Source organism: Berghia stephanieae, chromosome 15 (assembly GCF_034508935.2).
Source record: "Berghia stephanieae isolate SIO BIC M18660-M18661 chromosome 15, UCSD_Bste_1.3, whole genome shotgun sequence".
NCBI classification, from domain to species: domain Eukaryota; kingdom Metazoa; phylum Mollusca; class Gastropoda; order Nudibranchia; family Aeolidiidae; genus Berghia; species Berghia stephanieae.
Genome location: NC_088374.1, coordinates 11,744,730 through 11,754,881, shown reverse-complemented (window position 1 = coordinate 11,754,881; position 10,152 = coordinate 11,744,730). Strand labels below are relative to the sequence as shown.

The 10,152-nt window shown below is 38.9% G+C and overlaps 1 protein-coding gene across 1 annotated transcript in view; it reads left to right on the top strand.

Moving 5' to 3' along the window:
• The window catches only part of LOC144960545 (uncharacterized), a 29,989-nt gene extending 22,361 nt beyond the window's left edge, over positions 1 to 7,628 (top strand). The window contains exons 9-11 of the mRNA XM_078893744.1: positions 3,966 to 4,042; positions 4,778 to 4,885; positions 7,355 to 7,628. Coding sequence (XP_078749870.1) covers positions 3,966 to 4,042; positions 4,778 to 4,885; positions 7,355 to 7,509 — 340 coding nt within the window. The 3' untranslated portion in view covers positions 7,510 to 7,628. The remainder of the gene's footprint in view (positions 1 to 3,965; positions 4,043 to 4,777; positions 4,886 to 7,354) is intronic.
• Positions 7,629 to 10,152: the final 2,524 nt, after the last annotated feature.

Here is a 10,152-nt window from a genome sequence, read left to right as displayed (position 1 = left end):
GTTTATCTAAGCCTACCGAAATATAACTGGAGTGAGATGAATTCAGTTCTTATTAAAATAAAAATTTAATAAGATAATTGTGAACAATCTTTACTGTGACAGGATGAATTAATGGAATTTTTCTCTATTTATATATTTTATAAACGTTCAAGGTTACATATAGTTTTGTGTGTTGGTCCGTTATACTTCCAATGGTAATGTTCTGAGTTTCTTAGCCAAGCGCACAGCATCAAAAGATAGTAGGCGCCTATGAAGTTGACGTGACTCAGGTCTTTGTTATTGCTTTTTGCCATCCGGGTTTATGAGTAATTTTCACTAAACTGTATTAACCAGACTATCAACATTTAATGTTACACATAGTTTTGTGTGTTGTTTCGTTATACTTCCGGATGGCAATGTTGTGAGCTTCTTATGCAAGCGCACAGCTTCTATACTCTGGTTGATACAGTTTAGTGAGAATTGGATTCAATAGTCTGATGTCACGTCGCCCAGCAACGGCGGCCATCGTGGTTTTAAACAAAGAAAATCGGTACTTTTTATTATTCATGCTGGCAGGAACTTTTGATATTGTGATCAGAATGTGTAAAAGTCAAAACATGGCCAGATTTATAATGGGTTTTTTTTCATCTGGATATGCTTTTATGCTCGTCGGAGAAATATTTCATATGGGCGTCCGCCATTGTTCCGATAGTTTAGAGCCAGTTATTAAGTTACCAAGCGTCATTACGATGGAAGTGACGTCGCGACTGTTGAAGCGTATTACTCATAAACATGGATGGTAAAAAGACAATAACAAAGACCAGAGTGTCGTCACCTTCGTTCTATCTACAGTAAAACAAAGGGAGTAAAAAAATGGCATATGTGACCCTTCGCCTCAAAACGGTATTAAATTGGGATGGTTGGAATGTTGAAAATTGAATTTATAGCCAGAAATTTTAGACTTGTGTTGAGTTTGTATGTTTTATTGAGGAGAACGGATACCATATTATAGGGTGCTAATGCCGACAATTTATATTTTTGACCAGTTTAACAATAAATTCGGCTTTTAAGCATCTGGTTCGTTCCGACATAATACCGTTTTGAGACGATGGGTCACATATTATAAAAGTTACAACACTTCGACCTTTCCTTTAGCCTTCTTCATGTAACCGTAGATGTGCGGCTATGTGGTCTAGTGGTATGACACTCGCTTTCGGATCGGAAGGTCATGGGTTCGAGCCTCGCGCTCGGCGCATAGTTGAGTCCTTGGAAAAGGCTCTTTACTCACATGCTCTCACCGTACTCAGGTGTAAAACGAGTACCTGGCCGTTAACAGCGTTGTCTTTATCCGAAAAAATGTAATATCGCCTGACAGGCGTCATGTCCCGTCCTACATGTTAAATGTTGCTGTTGGTCAGGGACCAGTTGTAAAGCGCTTTGAGCACGTTTAGTGGATATTGCGCTGTATAAAAGGTCAATAAATAAATTTTTTTTAAATTTTAAAAAGTAAAGGAAATGTGAACACTTATTTGCATAGAGCATTTCTAAGGATTAGGCCTATCCCACTCCTCTCTCCCTACATAGTAACGTGTAATGATAGCATGTTTACAATAATAATTTGTGACGTCAGATTATAAGCGTAAATTTCACGAAAAATCTGTTTCTTTGAAAAGAAGTATCATTGAACCCCTTCCTTACCAGCCATGGGAAAATCGCCACATTCGTGACGATGCAGCCAACAATTTTCTTATTCTGATGTCATTTTGGTATAGTTACAGCTATAAAAACTCGACGCTGTATTGCAGAGCTCATATTTTTGAACAAAATATAGCACATCTCGTTACTTATCTGTTTGAAAAAATCTATTTTTGTGTTGGGTGAGTATGAAGTTTCGGGTAAAATTCTGAAAATAGATTGCAGGGAGAGAGTTAAATGATTTTGAAGATGTCTTTTAAACTTTTTATTCAAAGATGACGAAATAGAATCGATTTAGGGGTAGAATAAATGATTTCTTAGACTCATGCGTTTTGGAAATTTGAAATTTGTTCCCAACGCGCACTCGCAAGCTCGTTAGGCGGTTGGGAACACGTCCGGAATTCCAAGAATCAAAAGGATAAGAATCGTATGATATCAAAAAGAGAGATGAAGGAACAGGCACGAGTGTGAGATTAAATATCTGAAAAAGTGGGTATGAAAATGAGACAGTGGCAGGTAATGCAAGAAAGAATAATACAAGAAAAAAGAAACATCCCCAAAAAAATCAGTCTTCCTCGACTCATACTCGCTCACTCATTCACATTTAGGCTTGGAACAGGGGCACTTAGGCTTGGAACAGGGGCACTTAGGTTTGGAACATGCGCATTTAGGCTTGGAACAGGGGCACTTATGTTTGCCATAGGGTTACTTCAGCTTGACACTGAGGCTTTTAGGCTTGGCACATGGGCAGGCTGTTGCTGGGATCTATTTTTCTGAGCGACTTTTTGGCTTCCTTTTCTTGGGCGCCTCGTTAGTCTGCACTCACTCACTCACTCACTCAATCCTCTTCGGGCCTGCTGGCACTTGAGGCAATGCAAGGAATCTCCACATGGTCCTGTCAGCAGCTATTCTTGGGGCCACCTCGACGGACAGACCTCTCTGCTTTAGGTCCCTCTCCACGGTACGTCTCCAAGTCTCCTTGGGGCGGTGTCGCTTCCTCTTCCTTTGGGGTGTCCGTCACAGAGCCTTCTTTATCAGTATTTCATCAGGTCTGCGACAGACATGTCCCAACCATTGCCATCTTTTCCTTTTAATGAGACTCTCCAGAGACTTCACTTCAGCTCTCGCTCTCAAGCAAGACTAATTATTTGGGGATGGTTGATTTGTTGTTGTTTTTAAATTGTATACAGTGTTAGTCGCCTAAAAGGAGGAAACACCATAAAAGATCCCACTAAAAGAATGCCTGCATTCCATAACGCCAGGAAATACTGGGTTTCCTCAAATCGCCTCTGAACAGGACATAGCAGAACTGCATCAAATATGTGCAGATGGAAACTTGGGAATAGTGATGCCTGCCGGAGATGTCAGGCAGGTCCAGAGACTAGCGATCACATCGTCCTCCACGTCCAGTAACTAAACTTGAAGGTGGCTATGAAACAGTCCTTAGGGCGGAGGAAGACTTTCGAAGCTGGGTTGACAAAATGAGTTGGAGTTGTAGCCATACGCTACTGCTAGTCGCCTAGTAGTAATTTTTTTTAAGTTGGTGTTCCTTTAAAGCCATAAGACTAATTATTGAGCCGGAGTTTATCCCGGTTTCCATATCTATAAACGGACACTAGAAATTTCTTGCTACCTTTGGATATGACGTTAGTTTGTCACAAATTACTTTCCACCAGATCTAACAGACCCAGCTACCCAACCAAACTTCACCCCAGATAGATCCATGTCCCTTTGCGTGTGAAATGAGTGCTCTATCAACTGAGATATCGGAACCCCCAGTTGCGTTTGAGGCAATCTTTGTTTTAAACATCACACTTACAATATCCGTCTCTATCTGTAGCCGTGAACTCATGAACCCATTCACGCATGAGTCGAGTACATGAATTTCAATCAAAATAAACAGAGATATGACACTTATATTCAGACCTTTAACTTTCCTTACCAGCTATTTTTAGAATTCCCCCCCCCCCCCCACCCCCCGAAAATTCACACCCACCCAGCACAAAATAGACTTTTACTTTTCCTAATCAAACATAAAAGTAACAAGTGCATTCTATACTAAAATGAGCTCTTACAACACTGTGTTTAGTATTTGGCTTAGTATTTAAAGCTGTAATCAAGGCATTTTGGGGGTCTTTTTCTTTCTTGCTTTGTCAGGCACCTTTCTTACACACTCGTTCAGTTCTTTATCTTACACCGGTGCCTTAATTTCTTAATATTTTGATATTTTAAAATCTCACGTTTGTTTGTTTGTTTGTTTTGGCTTTTTTTCTTTACTTTATTCCTATCAGTGGTGTGTACAACCTAACGGTCAAAGATGGCGATGGAGACGCCCTGGACTATTTGTTTCGATACTACCCTGAGATGCGTGCGTAGTAATATTATTATTATTATTATTATTATTATTATTATTATTATTATTATTATTATTATTATTATTATATTATTATTATTATTATATTATTATTATTTTATTTTATTATTATTATTATATCATCATCATCATCATCATCATCATTATTATTATTATTATTATTATTATTATTATTATTATTATTATTATTATTATTATTATTATTATTATTATTATTATTAGCATAATTATCATCATCATCATCATGATCATTATTATTATTATTATTATTATTATTATTATTATTATTATTATTATTATTATTATTATTATTATTATTATCGTTATTATTCATATTATTGTTGTTGTTGATGATGATATTGTTGTTGTTGTTGTTGTTGTTGTTATTGTTGTTGTTACTATTGTTATTATATATTATTATTATTATTATTATTATTATTATTGTTATTATTATTATTATTATTATTATTATTATTATTATTATTATTATTTTATTATTATTATTATTATTATTATTATTATTATTATTATTATTATTATTATTATTTTTATTAGTTTATTATTATTATTATTATTATTATTATTATTATTATTATTATTATTATCATTATTATTATTATTATATTATTATTATTATTATTATTATTATTATTATTATTATTATTATTATTATTATTATTATTATTATTATTATTATTAACAATTTCAATTTCATTCCTTCTATTGCAGTAGACATACAGCCGGCCAAAGATAATCTGCAGTTGCGAATAGAGTATGCATCCTTGGGAATTGTAGCCATCCTGATGGCCTCCTTACTACTCTTCGCCTCAGTCAAAAGTTAGTCAAGCAGGGGCGACACGGTTGAAAAATTAGATGGTGACAAAGATGCGGATGGGAGATTTTAGATTTCGAAATTAAATTAATTCGAATTTAAAAATGAAAAAGAAATAAATATTATGATGATGGTGGGGGAGGGGGGGGGGGCGATGGTGGTTGAGAGGAGGAAAGAGAGAAAGAGGAGGATGGCTGTGAGGATGATGATGAATGAAGCTGGTGATGGATCAGCTGCAGCTTCTAATGGTTCTAATGTGTGGCTATGGGGTCTTGTGGTATGACACTCGTTTTCGGATGGGAGGGTCTTGGGTTGGATCCTTGGAAAAGGCTCTTTACTCACATCACATTCTCTCACCGTCCTCAGGTGTAAAATGAGTATCTGACTGTTAACAACGTTGTCTCTGTCGGAAAAAATGTAATATCGACCTACGGTGTCATGTCTCGTTCAATATGTTACGTGTTGCTGTTGGCCAGGGACCCCTTGCAAAGCGCTTTGGGCACATTTAGTGGATATTGCGCTATATAAATGCTCTAGTTTCTTTCACTACTATGGTATGGTGATCTATCCAGGACGCAAACTGATCGCCACAATCGTGTGTGGTCATGAACATGCCCGGAAGCTTCGTCACAACGCAACGTTCAACTAGATGCTCTGCGGTCATAGGCTCTTGACCACAGCGAGTCCCCGTTGATGAAGTGAGCGTAGTGCGAGGTAGGTCCTCGACCGAAGTCGGTTCGTTGCCCACCCAGTGTCTCCTCTAGCTGGTGGAGAAGCCCGGTAGCTTCTACCCCCAATTTCGAGAAGTCGATGTCCCGCCCCCTCGATGGATTGAATTCGTCCGAACCGACTTCCATCTCGTATATACAGCTTTGTCCGTAGTCAGGGCATCTACATACAAGGGTTGGCGGGACTTAATTCAGCTCGAAACAGGGGCGCCGTCCATTATGCGCTTGAGAGGGGTATCCCCATTCCCTCTCTTTTTGATATTGTTAAGCCGGTTGTTTGTAATCGCCTCCCGCCGAACATCGGGGGGGGGGGGGGGCTGTATTGCTGCCATTATCGGGCCCCATTCTTTAGGCGATGTTGCCAGCTGTAACGACACTATATGCATCGACTTGCGAAGTTTAACATCTACCTTCTCAACGTTCTTGCTTCTACTCCACACTGGAGCGCAATACTTCGCGGTGGAATAGAAAAGTGCCAGGGCGGAAGTCCTTAGAAGCGCTTGATTTAGCACCTGAAGTTGTTCCCGCCAGCTTCCTCAAAAGACTTGCGTTCCTCTATCTTCCGGGCAACTCCTTTGAGATGCATCCAATAGGTAAACTGCGGTCCAAAGTAACCCCCGGGTACTTCGGATTCAGCTCTTATGGGGGAAGCTGGTCCCCGACAAGAACGTTCAGTTTACGGATTTGCCAGCCACTGCATATTCGGAATGCTGTGGCCACGGGATTTGAAGTCCTCATCTTCGGGTACCTCTTGCCAAAGTAGGATTTGAGTCTGGTGACTGAGTACGCCCTCGAGACGGGTCCAGTTGTTCGCGTATCCCAGCCTCAGGGATGAAGTTTTCGGCATGTCGCTAATGTAGACATTAAACAACAGTTGCGCCAGAACAGATCCCTGAGGGCCCGCATTCGTCAGTTTCCTGACTTTGCTCGTGGTAACTCCCAGCGCGACGTGGAACTGTCTTTCCTCTGAGATTGAAAACATCAACTTTTTTGCATCATTATGATCTTTGCAAGTTTGAGCATTAATCCTTCGCACCAGACTGTATCGTAAGCCGCGGGTAGGTCAATAAACACAGTACCAGTTTGCTGTTTCCTTTCGAACCCTGCTTCAATATGCTCTATAAGGGCAATGACCTGCTCCGCGGTGCACCTCCCTTCCCGGAAGTCCACCTGCTGGGTGGAAAGGCAGCGTCTTGGATTCCCCCCCCCCCCCCCCCCCCAAATCGGTTCGATAGTACACGCTCCAAAAGTTTGTATTGGCATCTCAGCAAGCAAGACTGTTGCTACTTTCTACTACTACTTCTTCTACTATTACAACTACTACTACTATTACTACTACTGCAAATACTACTCCTACTACTACCACCATCACCACCACTACTACTGCTTCCACTACTACTACCACCACGACTACTACCACTTCTACTACTACTATTACTACTACAACTACTAATACTACTAGTATTTATACTATTAGCCTACTATATTTAATATAACGATCATCTTCATCATCATCATTATTATCATCACCATATCATCATCATCTACCCATACCGACGTGTACTTATATACAGGTCTGATAAGCCAAAATATTATTGATGTCATGGAAATACTCTCAAACCAAAATATTATTATTGTCCATAACAACAATGTTAAATCAAAGCCCATAAAGGAGTTCGGTTATCAGACCTGCTTATATGAGCACCTTGACTTACAAATATCCAAATATTCTCTTCTACACTACAGCATACCGTGAAAAACGGCGGATAGTGTCCTTTGTCAGCAATGTGGCTAGAATGGTTAGTACCCACACGATTCGTCGTGGCAGTTCCATGTTCCGTCGACAGCAATCCACAATCCATCATCCGACCACTCGTCCACGAAGTGAGACAAGCCTTTAGGCGAACCATCCTTTTAGACGAATTTTCTTGAAAAATTCTTTTTTTTTTTACATTATAATATAATATTTTACTTTTTACATATCAAATGAAATAAACGTCTTTTCTTTTGTGACCCATAACCTGAAGACGGTAATAACAAGTTTTATGATAATTACACCCTTCTGCTGCTCTTCGTCTTAGTAAATAAACCAGTCCTAATGTATATTGACCCCTAACCTCCACCTTGCACCGAACTGAACTTGTATTGAATTGGATCACTTAAAATTTAAGTCTTTAATGGGATCAACAAAGGAGGGGGGGGGGGGGGGGGGTAATACGCAACAGTGTGGATGTTTTTGTTTTTGTTTTTGACACTTTAAATCAACTAAAATCTACCTCTAATCTCGACTTACTTGAAAACATTTATTGAGTCATCTGATATTTTCATAGCTACCGACTTTAACGATGATTTTATGGGTAGTTGTTCAGCTGGGGTGTCATATTATATAATAGTTTTTGACCAGAATTGAATATTTCGTAACTTCGGAGATAGGCCTCCCAATCATCCCTCGGTCCGGAAATCCAATAAAAGGGTCAAAAACTGGATAATATCACATACAAGAAAGCAACACGTCACATATAGAACGAGATGTGATGCCTATTAGGCGATAATACAATTATCTTTTTTTCCGACAGTGGCGACGCTGCAGTTAACGACAGGTCCTCATTTGACACCTGAGTTCGGTGTGAAAATTGAGTCTTGTCCTACCTGTGTAATGGTAGCACGCCTGACGGGTAATCAGGTCTGAGGTTCGATCCCCAGTCGAGGTCGACTGATTTTTTTAGATGTTATTTGTTTCTTGTATTTTTCTATTTTGCTTTGTCTGGCACCTTTCAAACACATCGGTCCGAAAATCCAATGAATGAATATAGCTGTGCTGTTTCTATGGAGGCTTGCCGTAAATGTGTGTGTGTGTGTGTGTGTGTGTGTGTGTATGTGTGTGTGTGTGTGTCTTATTAAGAGTGTGTCAATCTGTTTCTAGTATCCCGTTAGTAACTTGTGTCCATAAATCTCTGTCCAGTGCAAGTGTACTTAGTTTTGAATGTCATCATGTGTGTGAAGATGTTGAAGCACTTGGATGTTTCCTCGTGTTGTTGATATCAGTTCTTCGGTTGTTGTTTCTAAATGTAGTTGATAATTGAGATCTTGATTCAATGTTGTTGGAAGTGAAGTTGGTGTACGCCCTCTGTATTTGGCTCCTTGTTTGATGTAATCATCCATTGAGGTTTGTGCTAGAATATTTTCATCTCGTCAGAGGACGTGTCCGAACAGTTTCCATCTTTGTTTCTTTATCCGCGAACTGACTGGTTGTACTCTGCATATTATGTCATAAACATCCTCATTACTGAATTTGAAAATCCATCAAAAGGTCAAAAACTGCACAATAATTGGGTTTTAAAAATGTTATAATAATGGGATTACTTGGTTTTGTCCTGACCCTTGCAAACGTGTCCTTGGCTGAAGGGTAACAGTCGAATACATAGTATTATTTTGGGGAGGTGATTTTTTTTCCCTTGTAAATCTCTCTCTCTCTCTCTCTCTCTCTCTCTCTCTCTCTCTCTCTCTCTCTCTCTCTCTCTCTCTCTCTCTCTCTCTCTCTCTCATGTATTGATAGTTATATATATATATTTGTTTCTTTTGAACATATCTTGTAAACATTGAGTGTTTTCCTCTTAGTGGAATCCTGTCTTGATCTCTGGATGAGACTTTTAGCTGATAAAGTACTCTTGAAATCTACATCTGTTCCCTATTTGAACCCTTCCCCTTTGTCTTTCTTCATCTTGTGTGCTTTCCAATTGTTAATCGACAACTTTGCTAACTGTCCCACTGGGTGGGGATCCTGACCTCCCATAGCGGGCAGGGAGGTACATACTGTGTCTTCTATCCCCTTATATCTGTTTTCCAACATGCTTTCTGTCTTTGTCTCGGAATGAGATTTCTTGGTTTTGTCCTGGCTCTGGCCGGAGTCCTAGCTGGGAGGGAAACAGTCAAATGCATAGTTATTGTTTTGGGAGATGATATTTTTTTCCTTGTAAATCATCTCTCTGTTATGTATTATTATTTTTATTTTGAATGTATAATGTAAGCATTTGAGTGTGTTCCTCTTTGTTGGATTTTGTGCTTGTGTCTGGATGAGACTTGTAGGTGATTTCAAACTAAGTACATTGGTGGTATGCTCTTGGAATCTACATCTGATCCCTATTTGTTCTCAGTTCCCCTTTGTCTTACTTTTTCTTGGGTGCTCTAATTGTAATTCTAGAACTTTTTACTATCCCATTTTCTTCCTTTTTACTGGCGCTGATATAACCTAAATGTGTTGCAAGCGCCGTAAAACCCTTAAAAACAAACAAACATAACTGTCCCATTTTCTTCCTTTTTACTGACACAAATGTCTAGCAAGCGCCGTAAACTTAAAAAAAAAAACAACAACAACATCATAATTCAATGTGTGAACGTAAATATTTAGTTCAAGTATGTACAAATGTTTGGGTTTTTTTGTGGGGATTTTTTTTCTAATCGTATAACAAACACACATAAACACACACAGTTCTTTAGCCTCGTTAATTTTTCACTTTCATCTTTCTGTACTCATCACTATATTC